At 38.5% G+C, this 19,242-nt stretch overlaps 1 protein-coding gene across 1 annotated transcript in view; it reads right to left on the bottom strand.

The window, feature by feature from the left end:
- brinp3a.2 (bone morphogenetic protein/retinoic acid inducible neural-specific 3a, tandem duplicate 2) overlaps positions 1 to 19,242 on the bottom strand; it is a 73,738-nt gene that overhangs the window by 32,380 nt on the left and 22,116 nt on the right. Inside the window, exons 2-3 of the mRNA XM_062997067.1 lie at positions 13,383 to 13,573; positions 7,339 to 7,529 (exon numbers count right to left, since the gene is read on the bottom strand). Of these exons, the coding sequence (XP_062853137.1) occupies positions 7,339 to 7,529; positions 13,383 to 13,573 (382 nt within the window). The remainder of the gene's footprint in view (positions 1 to 7,338; positions 7,530 to 13,382; positions 13,574 to 19,242) is intronic.

Here is a 19,242-nt window from a genome sequence, read left to right as displayed (position 1 = left end):
ACTGTTTGGTGCCCAACAGACACAACTGAATGTCTGGAAAAGGGAAGGCAAGATAAGCAGTCACATCCTTGTCACTGCAACTGCAACCCATTCTGACTGGTTATAGTGCCAGTGTGAGTGGTAGAGAAATACAGGTGGCAGAGCGTGTTTTTGTCAGTGTTAAAACTCTGTAGGAAGGCATTGCTGGCCAGTGAAGAGACGTTGGTGTTGTTGGTGGCTTTATGTGTTAAAGAAGGTGTGTGTTAGCCTGCGGCTTCTTGTGCCAGTGTGGGTGTAGCGCACTCACTCACTTTCTTAACCGCTTATCCAATTAGGGTCGCGGGGGGTGCTGGAGCCTATCCCAGCTTTTCAATGGGCGCAAGGCACACAGTAACACCCTGGACGGGGCGCCAGTCCATCGCAGGGCAGACACACATACACACCCATTCACCTATAGGGCAATTCAGCGTCTCCAATTAACCTGACTGCATGTTTTTGGACTGTGGGAGGAAACCGGAGAAAACCCACGCAAACTCCACACAGAAAGGACCCGGAACGCTCCGTCTGGGGATCGAACCCAGGACCTTTTTGCTGTGAGGCGACAGTGCTACCCACAGAGCCACCGTGCCGCCCACTGGTGTAGCGCAGGCAACACAGAGTTTGTTATAGAAAACTGGAAATGACTGAATGGGGAACAAAATAAATATGTGAAATATTTATAATCTGGTCAACTCTGCCTACTTCACATCTTTAAAGGTCGCGGCTTCTCCTGTCGCTGTAGATTTTCAGCCTTTATTGGAAATGAATGACTATTGGGCGCTTTGCAGCAGAGTGGTGCTGCCACTGTGAACACAAGGTCGGAGTGCTTTGATTCATTCATTTTCAGAGGCAGGAGTGCAACCTGATTCAGAATAACAAAATCAAAGTCTACCCTTAAACCAAATGAGATGATGTGGCATGACCTGAAAAGGGCTATACAGGAAATACCAGATTGGTTTAAAATTCCTTTTCATCTTTGTGTTGTTCTGTTCAGCAATTACAAATACATTAAAATGTACATGTTGGTTATTATGACATCAATATGCATCACATTCTTTTTTGCATTTTGTTCATGCATTTTCTCCCCTTTTTCTCCCGACTTGCCCGTTTGCATCACGCTTCCTCTCCACTCACGCCCCCTCCGACATGTGGGCAGCAGCCGTATGCATCTTGTCACCTACACTAGACGAGATAAGCCGGGAATCAGCTCTGTGTACGGAGAGACACACCCTGATCCGCACTCTTTCCCTGCCCCTGTGCAGGCACCATCAACCAGCCAGAAGAGGTCATAATTGCACCAGTTATGAGAGAGTCCCAATCCGGCTTTAATGCCCCACTCCTATCTGAACAACAGGCCAATCGTTGTTCATGTGGCTGCTCAGCCCAGCCGGCAGGGAGAGCTGAGACTCGATACGATGGTGTGCTAGCGCGTGTTTTTGCCACTGTGCCATCTGAGCGGCCTATGCATCACATTCTATACACATTTTATCGAAATGTAATCCAGAGATCAGGGTTCACAAACTTTTATGCCATTTGACAGCTTTGTTGATCTATTAAACCGTGTGTTTTAACCTCATCAGAAAAATACATTTATTATAATATCTCAGCATCTTCAACTGGTTTTGAATCTGTTTCTGTGTTTCTGGTTTCTGCCTTAATTGAAACTTTTGGTGTTGACATTTCTTCTGGGGTCAAAAATACCCCCAGGTAAAAATCAATACATTTAGTTTACTGGATTTGATAAAAGAAAACTTAAAAAATAACCCAGGTTTCAAGGGAGACGATGTATCAAAAACACTGAATCCTTGTAGACCGAATCTATTTACCCAGCTGCTGACTTTGTAAAGCTTCAGGCAGTTATTACCAGTCAGAGTGGAGGCTGAGACTCTACACTTATATACGGTATGTAAAGTATTGGTTATGGTATGTGTTCTTAAATTCAAATCACACATTTTTATTTTATCATTATTACTTTTTATTGGTAATTTTTTATTATTTTTGATCCTTTAGATCAGGGGTGTCAAACTCATTTTCACCGAGGGCCACATCAGCATTATGGTGGCCCTCAAAGGGCCGATTGTAACGTATCCTGCTGTGATTGCAGTCTGTTGTTTTTCTTAGAGGCTGAATTCTGCATTTATATTGCCCTCCTTTACCACAGACACGGCCTCATAACACAAGAGACGCACCGGTTTCCCTTCCTGAAGCACAAACTTGTATTCAGTTTCATTACATTTTCTCCTTCTGCTTAATTTTCTTACTTATCTTCTTGTACATTTTGGGATTATGTGTAAATATTTCTTAACATCATCTACTGGTGGGATGTGTCACTTTGCAGGTCACAAAATCAGCATGCATTTTGAGAGATGCAGTTAATGTAGGCTTTTACAGTGTATTTTAAGACAATTGTTCTGCCCTCACTAATAGTTTATCCCCCTTTCTCAGCTAGACAGACAGACAGCTCTATTTAGAATACAGTTGGTTTTATTTGCTTCCCAGCTGTGTGATACACTGTGTGCACCAGAATGAGGTTAAACTACAAACAATAAAAACAATAAAGAACTTAATACAGTACAAGCACACAGCTGTAATTCAGTGTTACATCTGGTACAATATAAGATTTAACCAAACGTAAAATAGCGCTAACAAGTTAGCATTTTGTGTAAAGATACTAATTGCTACAGTAACGGTAACGATTGTATTTAATTACGGTAAATTTGTAACTAAAACGCTGTGATATACTCACTAAACATTTACAAACAACTGAGAATATAAACGCCACTACTTACAGACAATGCTTCTGTATTATATTGCAAGATAATTATTTATATTTATTATTATTGTTTACATTACTGACTACGCTACCCCGCGTTCTTTTGCCGTAAAAGTCACATGGCTTCTCAGCGAAGGTCAAAGTTAGTTGCCATGACTACGATGTAAACAGTTGCCGCTTTTAAAGGCACAGGTGTCCCGTTAAATTATAAGCGCGTCTCTGTAACGACTCGAACCATCACGACAATCATACAGTCGTTTAAGCTCTCGCGGGCCACATAAAATGACGTGGCGGGCCGGATCTGGCCCGCAGGCCGTGAGTTTGACACCCCTGCTTTAGATCAATTAAAAGCAACTTTAAAAGCAACCATAGGGCTTCAACTGACCATACTCAGCACTGCAATGACATTAACATGGTAATCACATGATGGTGGGGCAGCATGGTGACTCGGTGGGTAGCACTGCCACCTCACAGCAAAAAGGTCCTGGGTTTGACTCCCAGGTGGGGCAGTCCGCGTCCTTTCTGTGTGGCGTTTTCATGTTCTCCCCGTGTCTGTGTGGGTTTCCTCCTGAAGCTCTGGTTTCCTCCCACAGTCCAAAGACATGTAAGTTAGGTGAATTGGAGATACAAAATTGTCCATGACTGTGTTTGACATTAAACTTGTGAACTGATGAATCTTGTGTAACGAGTAACTACCGTTTCTGTCATGAATGTAACCGAAGTGTAAAACATGACATTAAAATCCTTTTTTTTCTATTCTATTTATGCATTTTCTCCCAATTTAGTGTAGTCAATTTGTCTTCTGCTGCTGGGATCCCTGATCGCAGTTGAGGTGGGTATATTCCTGCTCACGCCTCCTCCGACCGACGTGCAGCCCTCAGCGGAACCCTATTTTACCCATGCAGTCTGCACAGGCGCCTCTCTATCTGCTAATCAGGGTTCTTACACAGCGTTTGAGGACCCCACGCACATAGTCCGGTCATTCCGCCCTAGCAGAACCGTGTCTACTGCATGCACTGCCAATTATGCCCTCTCAACCGACCGTGGCAATGCCGAGTTTCGAACCGAGGAGTTCAGAATCTTGCCGCTGGTGTGCTAGCGGAATATGAGGTTAAAATCCTAATACATAAATAATATGATGCCGTGTTGTTCTGATCTGAGTGTATCAGGTGCCACAGTGCTGTTGGGATTTTTAAATCATGTTTAAACTAATATTTATTTATTTATTTATTGTTAATGCACACTGTGTGTCTTCATCTAGTCTTTTCTTTTTTGATCACATTATTCTGTTGGCTTTATATTTTGGACTATTTTTCCCCCAGCACTGAAACTGAGACATTCAAAATTCCTAACAACACTGCTGCAACTGCTACACTAATACAAGTTAATCAGATCAGATAGTGTAGCTATAGATGCAATTGGTTTTAACTATCACTGTTTTTCTGTCATAAGTACAAGCAAGTAAATCAGGCAGCCTGCTGTTCACCATATATTAAGAGGCAAAGCATCATGTGGAGGTTAAAAAACGTGATAAATTATCCTACAGTACAGGAACGCCACTGGAGTTTACCCACTGAGTTTCTGGAATACAAAGCTGTAGAACACTAGCAGAAGAGCTGGCAGCAGGAGACAAGCATCAAGTCAGAGGACTCAGCCAAGAGCTGGGTTTCAGGCAAGCTTTTTAAGTGTGGTCCCCAGCTTTATCCAGAGATGTTTGATGAGGTGCAGGGAAACTATACTTTGTCAACTTGTGCCGTCCTGCCTGCCGGCCAGGTTGGCCGAGCCAGGAGAAAACATTGCAGTTATGTCAGACATTCAGACCTCAAACATTCTCGATATTAATGAAAATTATATGCTATTCTTATAATGTAAGACTTCAATATGAGTGACATATTGCTGCTTTTAGACTGTCTAGAAATGTCTGAAATATATTGTTATTAAAATGCATAAACATCATGATTGTAATGTGCAGCTTGCTTGACTGTGAACAGTGACAGTCATGTTTTACCAGTCTTTGATTTGGTTTTCTTTCTGATTTTGGATAAATAAATAAATAAATAAATAAATAAATAAATAAATAAATAAATAAATAAATAAATAAATAAATAAATAAATAAATAAATATAAATCAAAAATAATAAACAAACAAATAAATAAACAAACACAAATAAAAAAAATAAAATAATAATAATTAACAAACATAAATAAACAAACACAAATAAATAAATAAATCAAAATAATTAACAAACAAACAAATACATAAACACACACAAATAAATAAATGAATAAATAAATACAAATTAAAATAATTAACAAACATAAATAAACAAACACACAAATAAATAAATAAAAATAATCAAAATAATTAAAAAACAAATAAATAAACAAACACACAAATAAATAAATAAATCAAAATATTTAACAAACAAACAAATAAATACAAATCAAAATAATTAACAAACATAAATAAACAAACACACAAATAAATAAATAAATAAATAAATATAAATCAAAATAATTAACAAACAAACGAACAAACAATAAATAAGTAAATAAATAAATAAAAATAGCCATTATTTAAAAGGCTGAGTTTTCTTTTTTTTCCCCAAAATGTTTTGTAATACTACAAAGGTTACTAATTCTTATTGTAAGAATTAAAAAAATAATAATCAATGAGGAAAACAAAAAACAACAAAAAATAAACAATACACTTCGTGGCAGCATGGTATACACTACACACTCTATTGACTGGCCCATCTACCATGCCATTGGGGTCGGTGAGGGACATCAAGGTGCAAATAATTCACTGCGTCGGTTTTATACTTTTATGCAGTGACTTGCATTGAGCCAATAAGAAAAATAAAAACAAACAAACAAAAACCCTTTAAGCAGATGATAATATCATAAGCCCCAAACTAGCTCTAAATTAAATTAATTTCTAAATGTAATTAACTAATGGTTGGACAGTTATGCATAAAATTTGCCTTGGCATCATGTCTAACCTCACATTTGCAATGTTAAAAGATTAAACCCAATTGCGGGACACTTAACCAAAGCAAAACAATACAGTGGTTAATAAGCCATAAAATCAAAAAGGGAAAATAATAACAACTAAATGAACAACAGATTAAAATTCAAGAAACATCTACACCAAAACAGAAACCAAGGCAGAAAATGCAGAGCAAAACAAGAACTGAGAATAAAAAAGACAGGCGTGTCACTGTAGAAAAAATACTGGACTACACGTGATTGCCAAGAAACATAAAACAGAACACGAGAAAGCTGCTAGTGTTGCAGCAAAAAGCTCCAACTGGCCACGACTGGACTGGGTGAAAAGGGGGGACGTTCAATAATGAATTGATCAAAAAAAGTGCTGTGACCAATCATGTTGCCGTCACAGTGTGCGCGATGTCCTACAGGGGGAAGACAAGCTCTTATAGAAAACTGTGTGAGTGCTTCAGCTTCAAGCAAGTAATAAAACAAAAAAAGAAACTGCTTGTGTGGGGCAATGAGCTGCCCCTCTGATCACAAAGATGAGTAGCTCATCCTGGTTAAGTTTCCCTGGTTTTATCTAATGCCTAAGTCATTCTGTCACTGGGTGGTGAGCACCATGCAAAATAGGGTGTGTTCGAAAACCTAGTGAGCTCTCTACATAGACACATTTTATGTCATCCTACGTGCGCTCCCGAGAAAGAGGCTGTTCGAATTCCTAGATGCCTTAATATGCTCACTAGTAAGGTATCTTAAATGTTAACGCTATTTTGACTCCAGAACGAGGGAGCATCCGATGCTGCCTTAGCGGCGAAGGCAATCCCAGCATTCAGTGCAGCACAACTAAACAGAAAAATAAAAACATGCCCAACGGTGCGCAGGAACAGAGTTATTTTCAAATGTATGAAGGTCTAGAAGATGACCAACTCAATCAGCAGCAATAGATCATCTCTGACTTTACATTTACAAGGTGGACCAACTAAGTAGGAGTGTCTAATAAAGTGGACAGTGAGTGGACACAGTATTTAAAAACTGTGTCTGATCCACTCATACCAGCACAATACACACTAACACACCACCACCATGTCAGTATCACTGCAGTGCTGAGATTTATCCACCACCCAAATAATACCTGCTCTGTGGTGGTCCTGTGGGGGTCCTGACCCTTGAAGAACAGGGTAAAAGCAGGCTAAAAAAGTATGTAGAGAAATAGATGGACTACAGTCAGTAATTGTGCTTCTATATGGTAAGTGGAGCTGATAAAATGGACAGTGAGTGTAAAAACAAGGAGGTTGTTTTAATGTTATGGCTAATTAGTGTATTTTTCAATTACTTGGTGCAGTCCTATTAACATACTACATATTAAAAACAGTCATTTATAATCTCCTCTTGAGACTGTATAAATAAAGGCTGTTTCACAAAGCCGCCTCTCATCCTCCCATCATTTATGAAAAAAACAGCGTTCAGTTGTCTTTCCCACTGAGTGTGTTGGTTTTGCTCGAGTTGTTAAGTTAAATTTGATATCCTCTCACAGTGAGACATGAGTAATGACCCACCTTGATGGCAGTGGAGGCGATCTGAAGGTGGTGCAGTTTGCGCAGTGTGCTCTCTCGGTCTATGAAGTAGGAGGCAGCCAGCTGATGGAGGGCTTCCAGAGTCACAGCTGTACTGTTGCTCGTGTAGTCGCTCACCTCCGCTTTCCTGCTAAGCTTTCTTTTATCCACAAAAATGGTAAGCGCTTCCTCACCTAGAGAGTATAAAGAGTCGTAAGCAAGTACTTTTATACACACAATCATGATTTTGAAGACCTACTGTATAATCTGTTTAAATATTACATAACATACTGGGTATGTACACCAATCAGGCATAACATTATGGTCCCTCTTTTGCTGCCCCATACGCAACAACCTGTGATGCACTGTGTATTCTGACACCTTTCTATCAGAACCAGCATTAACTTCTTCAGCAGTTTGAGCTACAGTAGCTCGTCTGTTGGATCTGACCACACGGGCCAGCCTTCGTTCCCCAGGTAGGTAGGTAGGTAGATTTTTCCTGCTTCTAACACATCAAGTTTGAAGATAAAATATATCCCACCCACTAACAGGTGCCGTGATGAAGAGATAATTCGTGTTATTCACTTCACCTCTCAGTGGTCATAATGTTATGTCTCTTCGATGTATGTATTTTTATGTACTGTTATGTAGTCCAGTACTTCTCCTAGCAGTCATAGCTTGGTATTATTATTATTATTAATTATTATTATTATTATTATTATTATTATTATTATTATTATTATTATTATTATTATTATTATTATTATTATTATTATTATTATTATTATTATTATTATTATTATTATTATTATTATTATTATTATTATTATTATTATTATTATTATTATTATTCATTCATTTATTTTATTTTATTTTATTTTATTTATTTATTTATTTTATTTATTTATTTTATTATTATTTTTTTTGTAGCTGACATTATAATACAGTTAGGCCAGTCAACAGAATCAGCATATAATAATAATAATAATAATAATAATAATAATAATAATAATAATTATTATTATTATTATTATTATTATTATTATTATTATTATTATTATTATTACATTTAATTATTATTTTTTATTATATTTAATTATTATTAATTATTATTATGATTATGATTATTATTATTGTTTATTTATTTATGTGGTTTTTTATTTATTTCTTTTTTTGTAGCTGACATTATTACAGTTAGGCCTGTCAACAGAATCAATATAGGATTAGCAGCTCTTATAGCCTTCCAAAATAATTTTTGAATAGTAATAATAATAATAATACTTATAATAATAATATTAATGATGATAATAATAATAATAATACAAATAATACTTATAATAATAAACATAATAATAAACATAATAATAATAATAATAATAATAAACATAATAATAATAATAATAATAATAATAATAAACATAATAATAATAATAATAATAATAATTGTTTAATGTAAGAAAGTACCATCTGTAGTCACATATCTTTACATATGATTTGTAGCTTATAAATAAGCTTTAAATATCTCTAGTGTAAGTCGAGGGCCGCCTCTCCATTTTCACTTTCTCCCAGCACATGATATTGCTTGTTTACCGAAGCAATGGAGGTCACATCGGTCACTCGCCTCCAAGAGTTTTGCATTACGCCGAGCTACTTGTAAGTGCAACCTGTGGTGGTGTGAGTGCCTGAAGGAGTAATTGACAAGTGTGGCTTTCACAGAGGAAACCTATTTCAGACATGATCTTCACCTTTGTTACCAAAATAATCATGTCAGAATTACATTGAAGCTATCTAGCTGCAGCTGCTCCCACTTTCCACTCTACACCGGAGTAAATACGGGGCGTGAGGAATCTGGTGGAAGTGCTTGTCAACATTTGCTTTCCCTGCGTTGACGTGCACACTGCAATCAAAATATAAACAGACATAACTGTTTTATATCAGTGTAGTTTTTTTCCTCTGTGTAACAGAAATACACTACAAGGCCTAAAGTTTTCAGACACCTGATCATGTTAGACATTTATTCATTCACTGTCTGGTTTACCTGTCTGGTTTTGTCATGGTCAGGGTTACGGTGGGTCCGAATCATTGGGGCAAAAGACAGAAAACACCCTGAATAGGTCACCAGTCCATTTAAGGGCAGACACACACACACACACACACACACAGAGACCTTTCTTGATGTGAGCGACAGTGCTCCCCACTGCACCAACTGCCTCTTGTTGGACTATTTGGTAATTTTTTTGGAATTACCCCCAACCCACTTTTTATGGCTAAAACAGCCTTTACTTGGAAAGGATTTTCAAAAAAAAAAGTGAAGTCAGAAGCAGATGACAAATTTGCATTTGATTTTTTATTCAATCCCAAAGATGCTTAGTGGGGTCATGGTCAGGGCTCCATGCCACCAGAGTTTTTCCACTTTGTGGCTTTCAAGTGTGGTTTTTACAGAGGAAACTTATTTCAGACATGATCTTCACACACTGTTTCTCTGCTACTATGGCTCCTGTATGTGCTCTGTATTCCAACTCGTTTACTTTAAGATTTACTCCCTGCCGCTACTCTCTGTAAACTTTAAAACTGTAAAAATTTTACTTATTGTAACTACATCTTCTGTTTTTTACCCTGAGGTGGTTCTGGCGGAAACCTGTTTATCCTCTCGAGGTTAAAGACTGCAAGTCAAAACTGCAGGGCCATCAATGCTGCTCCTACTAGATGTAAAGGTACCTGGTGTGCTCCTACTAGATGGGACGGGAAGCTGGCGTGCGCCTACTAGATGGGACAGAAACCTGGCATGCTCCTACAAGATGGGACGGGAACCTGGCGTGCTCCTACTAGATGGGATGGGAATCTGGCGTGTTTGCACCAAAAATGTCCAGAACTTATAACGGTCTTCCTCACAGACTGGATTGAACAATAAAGAACTCCTCCAGGCCACCCAAGAATGATGGGTACTTGCTGAGTCTGGTTCCTCTTAAGGTTTCTTCCTGTAATTTTTAAGGGAATTTTTCCTGTCGCCCTCGGCTTGCTCAATAGGGGTTTTTGGTCTGTTGGTCCTGGATTCTGTAAAGTTGATTTGAGACAATGTTCATTGTAAGAAGTGCTATATAAATGAGTCTGACTTGACTTGACTTGAAACATGTAACTTATTCTGTACAATACCTGACTCTAATTTCCTTCGGGATCAATAAAGTATCTATCTATCTATCTATCTATCTATCTATCTATCTATCTATCTATCTATCTATCTATCTATCTATCTATCTATCTATCTATCTATCTATCTATCTATCTATCTATCTATCTCATAAAATTATTCTAATTCTAAACGTTATATGCCGGAATAATACTTCAAACATTACATTTGCATATCAGAATATGTTTTTTTTCTACCTCACATCATTTACTCAGTACCATGTACTGACCAACACTTGTCTCTAGTCTTGTCTTCCTTAATTACTCTTTAGATTATGAATGTCTTTTTGTATTTATTGTACTGTTGTCTATCTACACTGTGTACTGTACTGTCTTGCACTTTGTGTTCTGTGTTGCACCCTGGTCCTGGAGGAACGTTGTTTTGTTTCAATATGTACTTGTATATAGCTGAAATGACAATAAAGCCTCTCTTGACTCTCTTGACTCTCTTGACACACACACACATACACAGGTCAATTTCTAGAAGATCCAACTGGCCTGACTCTTTGGACTTGTAGAAGGTCCCCAAAGGAAACCCAGACAGACAGGAAGGGCCCTGGGCTCTAGGAATCAAACACAGACCTTTCTTGATGTGAGCGACAGCGCTACCCACTGCACCAATGTGTCGCCTCTTGATGGACAATTTGGTCAATGGTCAATATGGATTTGCCCCCGCCACCACTCTTTATAGCTAAAACAGCCTTTACTTTTCTGGAAAGTGAAAAAAGTAAAGTCAGAAGCAGATGTTGCTTGAGAAATTGCATTTGATTTTTTAATCAATCCGAAAGATGCTTAGGCGGGTTATGGTCAAGGGAAGACAAGGGAAGCTCGTTCCACCACTTGGGTGTTGGTACATAAAATGGTGCTTCCTCGAGCTCTGGGTGGAGGATTAAGTTGAGCGAGACTAGTGGCTCGGAGATTGCGTGGTACAGTGCGGGGTATTACTAGACGTTGAATGCCCTAGCACACCCCCACTGAGATCCGAACTGAAATCTCAACTGTGCCACTGATATGCAATAAGCGATCCTGGTGCCTGTCTGAGGCTCCGACTTGAACGCTGGGAAGATTCGAGTGGAGATTGGCGTGACTCTCCATGCGCGATAAATCTCTGTGTGCCGCCTCACCGCGGGCTGGTGAATAGGAAGCGGCAGCCGCTGTTGGGCTCGTGTCAGAGGTGGCGCGTGACAGTCTGCAGCCGTTCTGCCAGAACGGGAGGGTGCAAACAGCAGAGGATTGCAATACCCAAGAGGAATTGGACTATATTCTGGAGATAAAGTGAGGAATACAAACAAACAAACTACGTATGTCTATACTGAACTTGCTTTGAGGCTGGAACAGGAAAGGGTCTTCCCCAAACTGTGAACTCATGAACTGTAAACTGTTTTCTGCTGCTAATAATCACACGTGCAAAACAATGAGGACTTTCTAAAATGTCTTGCATAAACCAACCAGGTTATACTCAACATCTCATCTGGGTTAATACCAAAACTTTGACCCTAGGGCACTCAGGTGGTGTAGCGGTAAAACACCAGAGCACATCAGAGCTGACATATCCAACTGGTTGAATCTCAGCTTTGCTACCAGCAGGCCTGTTGTTTAAGAGTGGGGTGCTGGAGGGGATTCTTTATAACTGGTGAAATTACGACCTCTGCTGGCTGATTGATGCTGCTTTCACAGAGATGAGGGATAATGAGGATCAGTGTGTGACTCTTCATATACAAAGCTGATCCACATATGAACTCATCTGGTGCAGGTGAAAAGATGCAGTCGGCTACTGCACATGTGTCGAAGGGGGCGTGTGTCACGGCTCTCCTCAGTCAGACTGGAGGTCAACCTCGGTAGATTTTCTCTTGGTGTGATTTGCTACTATATGTTTTTTTATTTGTAGACAATTTATCATATGATGTTTTGGTCTTTTAACAGCTTAATGCAAAGCTGCAGTTCTTCTTTCAGGGTCTCTTGCATCTTAGGATTGTTTTTCCAATTTCATTACCTGGAAACATGTGATTTTGTGGGGAACAAGTGTGGGAAGGCCCATGTTTTAACATGTTCGTTCCAGCTAGAAGTCAATAAAATTCAGAAGAGACAAAAAAAATAATTTTGTTGTTTTATTTAGAGCAAGAATACGTGCATCTCTAGGGTGGCATGATGCCACAGCTTATAGATTGAGGACTTCACAGCAACACAGTTCCTGAAAACCTGAGATTGATCCTCATGTTAGCAGATAAAGAAAGTAAATGATGAGGTTCTTCTATTATTATGACTTGGATAAAAATCTGACTTTATTTTAATGATAATTTTGTAGAAATCCATGAAACTCTAAATAGTTTACAATTTATTTATTTATTTATTTATTTGTGTATTTGTGTATTTATTTATTGTTTTTATCTGTATATTATTATTATTAGTAGTAGTAGTAGTAGCAGTAGTATTTGTTATTATTATTATTATTATTATTATTATTATTATTATATTATTTATTTGTGTATTTATTTATTATTTGTATTTATTTATTTTATCTGTATATTATTATTATTAATTATTATTATTATTATTATTATTATCATCATTAGTTATTATTAATTATTATTATTATTATTATTATTAATTTGTGTATTTATTTATTATTATTTATTTTAATTTGCATATTATTATTAGTATTATTATTTATTGTTATTATTATTATTATTATTTATTTGTGTATTTTTTTAATGTATTTATTTTATTTGTGGCGAAGACAAAACTCCTACATATTTTGAAGTGGCAAGAATAATTCCTATTCCTTTTTTTTTTGTGATAAACATCTTTATCACAAAAGTCTTTATCATTTTCATCTGTAGCATTATGCATGATATCCTCACCTCCTAGTGTGGCAGAGAGGAGAAAATGGGTCCCATATTTCTTGATGAGGTTGTCAGTAATTAGCTTGGCTGAAGGTCTGCGTCCCAGATGTCGAATGTTGCGGATGAACTCGGGCGTAAAGGGCAGAGGAGAGTTCAGAAAATCCCTGCGCTCCACAGCCAGGTTATTCACTTTCCAGCGACCAAACTCCCTGCAAGATAATTAAAGACATAATAAACAAGTCTATATCTAACGACACAATTTAATTAGCAGAGAAAGATAAGTCATGTATACAACACATGAGGGTCAGCTTTACTGTGTGTGTGTGTGTGTGTGTGTGTGTGTTACATACATTCATTTGTTGCATGTATGCTGTATCAGTCTCTCTGTCTGTCTCTGTCTGTCTGTCTGATTCTCTGCCTGTCTGTTTCTGTCTGTCTGTCTGTCTGTCTCTGCCTGTCTGTTTGTTTTTATCTGTCTGTCTGTCTGTTTCTCTCTCTGTCTCTGTCTGTTTCTCTCTGTCTGTCTGTCTTTCTCTCTGTCTGTCTCTGCTTGTCTGTTTGTTTTTATGTCTCTGTTTCTGCCTGTTTCTCTCTCTGTCTGTCTCTGCCTGTCTGTTTTTGTCTGTCTGTCTGTCTGTCTGTCTGTCTGTCTGTCTGTCTGTTTCTCTCTCTTTGTCTTTCTCTCTCTCTGTCTCTGCCTGTTTCTCTCTGTCTGTCTTTCTATCTGTCTGCCTCTCTCTCTGTCTGTCTGTCTTTCTCTCTGGGTGTCTCTGCCTGTTTGTCTCTGTCTGTCTTTCTGTCTGTCTGCCTCTCTCTCTGTCTGGCACTCTGTATGTCTCTCTCTCACACACAGAGATACACACACACTCACAGCTGAACATGTTGTAGTAGGACAGAGTAAAGGGACACACTTTTATACCCGAACACCACATGTGTAATGTAAATGTGGGGGGAGGGGGGGTTGTACAGTGTACAGTGTGAACTCATTAAAAACGTGTTATTTTATATGTTCTTCACACAAAATGATCCAAAGGCAAAGAGTCTGAGGTTACAGTAATAATAAACAGAATCCTTTTTTTTTTTAAACACTGTGACCTGGACAATAGGATTAAAATCATGCAGGAAGTTGAATTAGGACTTGCAGCTGACAGCTGCTTGGTTTAATAAAAACAAACTAGTGCAAATGTGCACTGACAGGAAAGTCCATAAACATCTGGTGATGTCCACTGCATCTGATAAAAGTGAATTCATGCTAAAAACATTGCTTTAAATCCTAAATCTGCTTTACAAGGTACAAAGTCTAAGGTTTCCATACACTTGTGAGTCACATGTCTGTATACACACTGATCCGCCATAACATTTAAACCACCTCCACCACTCACTGTCCATTTTATCAGCTCCACTTACCATATAGGAGCACTTTGTAGTTCTACAATTACTGACTGTAGTCCATCTGTTTCGCTACATACTTTTTTAGCCTGCTTTCACCCTGTTCTTCAATGGTCAAGACCCTCACAGGACCACCACAAAGCAGGAATTATTTAGGAGGTGGATCATTCTCAGTACTGCAGTGACACTGACATGGTGGTAGTGTGTTAGTGTGTGTTGTGCTGGTATGAGTGGATCAGACACAGCAGCGCTGCAGGAGTTTTTAAATACCGTGTCCACTTACTGTCCACTCTATTAGACACTCCTACTTAGTTGTAGATGTACAACCTTGTAGATGTAAAGTCAGAGACGATCGCCCATCTATTACTGCTGTTTGAGTTGGTCATCTTCTAGACCTTCATCAGTGGTCACAGGACGCTGCCCATGGGGCGCTGTTGGCTGGATATTTTTGGTTAGTGGACTATTCTCAGTCCAGCAGTGACAGTGATGTGTTTAAAAACTCCAGCAGCGCTGCTGTGTCTGTACACAATGGAGGCCCTGTCCAGGGTGTGTTTTGACTTTGTAGCATATGTTTCTTATCCTCTGATAAGGAGGACTACGTTGGCGCCTGCACAGAGACGAGGATAGAGTGCGTTGACTAGGGTGTGTCTCTCTGTACACAGTGCTGATCTGCATTGCACTCGTCAAGTGTAGGTGACAAGATGCATTTGGCTGCTGGCCATGTTTCGGAGGGGGCATGGGTTAGCTTCATTCTCCTCAATCAGAGGCGGGTTTAGTGAAAGGTTTGGACAAATGCTGAACAAAGCTCTAATCATTTTAGCGCTAATCAAGGCTGAACACATCGAATTTAAGGGAACGCTGAGTTTAAGGATACAAATTTATCCCTGAAGTGTGTCGAATTTCAAATATTTCAACTTTAGGGGATGTCGAGTTACAAGGTAGTTACAGTGGTTTTAGTGGTTCAGTTGTAGCCTATCGGTAAAGGTACTGGACTGGTAATCATAAGGTTGCTGGATCAAACCCCACCAATGCCAGGTTGCCACTGTTGGGCTCTTGAGCAAGGCACTTAACCCTCAATTGCTTAAACTGTATACTGTAAGTTGCTTTGAATAAATGCACCCACTAATTGTTGAAAATGTAAATGTTTGTTAGTGGCAGTTGTAGTCTAGTGGTTAAGGTAGCAGACCAATTATCAGAAGGTTGCCGTTTCAAGCCCCACCACTACCAGGTTGCCACTGTTGGCCCCTTGAGCAAGGCCATTAACCCTTAATTGCTTAAACTGTATACTGTCACAACTGTAAGTCGCTTTGGATAAAATAATCTGCTAAATACAGAAAATGTAAATAAAATGTTTTATTTTTATATTTCCTTTCTTCTCATGTACGTTAATCCCCACCTCTCTTTATATTCACTTTTTAATTTAGATTAGCATCAAACATCCTTTGTGTGTAACATCCTCCCCATTCTCTCCTCCTTGTGCGCTCTGTTTTGTCTTCAGCTCTGTTCCCAGTCCTGTCTTAGCTCCTTGTTCTGAATGTGTCACACTGTCATGGTTTTCTTCATAAATCTTAGTCTTGTGTTTTGTTTCCTTGATTCATTGTCTATTATTTAGATATCATGCCTACCTCTTTTATCCTGTCTCTATTCGGTTCACTGTATTATACCCTGTTTCTGGTTTCCTTTTGTGTGATCCCAGTTTGGACTCATGCTTAATGAATAGATCTTGATTATGTATTCTACTTTTAATAAAACATTTACTGATATTATACACATGTTGATATTATATACACTCTTCTGTAGACTAAGTGTCACACTGTGATTTCAGTTGCTGTTCAAAGAAATCTTGGGGTTGCGTTTGTGTCTGTAGCTAAGCACGTAAGTTCTGGACTGGAAACCAGAAGGTTGATGAGTAAAATTTTTGATGTACTCAAAAATGTAAGTCGCTTCAGATAAACTCATCTGAATCATCTAAATGTTACAAATGTGTCTATAACATGACCGAAAGAAGACAGAGTTTCTAGAGTACTGTTTTCTTACATACACCGATCAGCCATAACATTAAAACCACCTCCGTGTTTCTACACTCACTATCCATTTTATCAGCTCCACTTAACATATAGGAGCACTTTGTAGTTCTACAATTACTGACTGTAGCCCATCTGTTTCTCTGCATACTTTGTTAGCCCCCTTTAATGCTGTTCTTCAATGGTCAGGACTTTCCCACCACCACAGAGCAGGTATTATTTGGGTGGTGGATCATTCTCAGCACTGCAGTGACACTGACATGGTGGTGGTGTGTTAGTGTGTGTTGTGCTGGTATAAGTGGATAAGACACAGCAGTGCTGATGGAGTTTTTAAACACATCACGGTCACTGCTGGACTGAGAATAGTCCACCAACCTAAAATATCCAGCCAACAGCGCCCTGTGGGCAGCGTCTTGTGACCACTGATGAAGGTCTAGAAGATGACCAACTCAAACAGCAGCAATAGATGAGCGATCGTCTCTGACTTTACATCTACAAAGTGGACCAACTAGGTAGGAGTGTCTAGTAGAGTGGACAGTGAGTGGACACGGTATTTAAAAACTCCAGCAGCTGTGTCTGATCCACTCATACCAGCACAACACACACTAACACACCACCACCATAAAGTATTTAGAGAAACAGATGGACTACAGTCAGTAATTGTAGAATCACAAAGTGCTGCTATATGGTAAGTGGAGCTGATAAAATGGACAGTGAGTGTAGAAACGAGGAGGTGTTTTTAATGTTATGGCTGATCAGTGTATAATTATCAAATAAACAAAAAACTGCTGACCGTCTGTCATAAGTTCTCGAGTCTGTCTGTGTTTTGTTTCATCTAAGCTCCCAAAACCATGAACAGTGGATTTGGCTTCTGTAAATCCTATTAGTTTTGTTATGAATCACTAGTCCAGTACCTTAACTGCTGGCTATGACTGCCTAGGTTACAATTAAACAACCAGTCCTTTGCAATTCTAAAAAAAAAAAAAAAATCACTTTATTATGGACCCCACTCAACTCTTCGGAACACTGGCAATGATGGCAAGTTCCAGTCTGTCTTTAGTCAGGTGAGAAAAAGTGTTCAGCCTCATCCTCAGGTGATGGATGGGGTTGGTATGGCTTGTTGAAGGGACATATATCACATTAAATCAGGAGTAATAACAGGGGCCTCCTGACCAGATGCTTGATTGATTCATTCCTGAAAACACACTTAATTACACCTGCTGTTTTGCAATTCATAAAGACATTATGCATAATTTTATATTTAATTATATATATCATGTTATAGATGAAGAAACTGCAGTATGTACAGATTTGTTTTCCATTTGGATCCGAGTCAAACTCAGTTCCCTCATTAACTGTGAACGTATCTACAGTGAAAGAGTCAATATACCTGACAAGAACTATTACATCACCTGTGATGGGGTCTGCTGGCTGTGGAAAATATGATTCATCTCAATTTCATGTGACACAACGATGAGGTATCCTGAGGAAACCTGATCTGGTATGGGAGCTCTTACTGAAGTAGCCATAGGTTTTATCTTATCTATCTTTAAATAAATAAATAAATAAATAAATAAAGTATCTATATATAGTCTGTGTGTCTGACATATTTATCTGTCTGTCTGTCTATCTATCTATTTATCTATAGTCTGCGTGTCTGTCATATTTCTCTGTCTTTCTGTCTGTCTGTCTGTCTGTCTGTCTGTCTGTCTGTCTGTCTGTCTGTCTGTCTGTCGTCTGTGTGTCTGTCATATTTCTGTCTATCTGTCTGTCATCTTTATCTATCTATCTATCTATCTATCTATCTATCTATCTATCTATCTATCTATCTATCTATCTATTGTCTGTGTGTCCATCATATTTCTCTCTCTGTCTGTCTGTCTGTCTGTCTGTCTGTCTGTCTGTCTGTCTGTCATCTTTGTCTATAATCTGTCTGTCGGTCTGTCTGTCTGTCTGTCTATTTATCTATCTATTGTCTGTCTGTCATCTTTGTCTATAAACTATTTATCTATCTATCTATCTATCTATCTATCTATCTATCTATCTATCTATCTATCTATCTATCTATCTATCTATCTATCTATCTATAGTCAGTGTGTGACATATTTATGTCTGTCTGTCTGTCTGTCTGTCTGTCTGTCTGTCTGTCTGTCTATCCATCCATCCATCCATCCATCCATCCATCCATCCATCCATCCATCCATCCATCCATCCATCCATCCATCCATCCATCTATCTATCTATCTATCTATCTATCTATCTATCTATCTATCTATCTATCTATCTATTGTCTGTGTGTCCATCATATTTCTCTGTGTGTCTGTGTGTCTGTCATCTTTGTCTATAATCTGTCTATCGGTCTGTCTGTCTGTGTGTCTGTCTATTTATCTATCTATTGTCTGTCTGTCATCTTTGTCTATAAACAATTTTTCTGTCTGTCTGTCTGTCTGTCTGTCTGTCTGTCT

The sequence above is a fragment of the Trichomycterus rosablanca genome, chromosome 6, assembly GCF_030014385.1.
Source record: "Trichomycterus rosablanca isolate fTriRos1 chromosome 6, fTriRos1.hap1, whole genome shotgun sequence".
NCBI classification, from domain to species: Eukaryota; Metazoa; Chordata; class Actinopteri; order Siluriformes; family Trichomycteridae; genus Trichomycterus; species Trichomycterus rosablanca.
The sequence above is the reverse complement of the archived record's forward strand: the minus strand, read 5'-3'. Positions and strand labels throughout refer to the sequence as shown.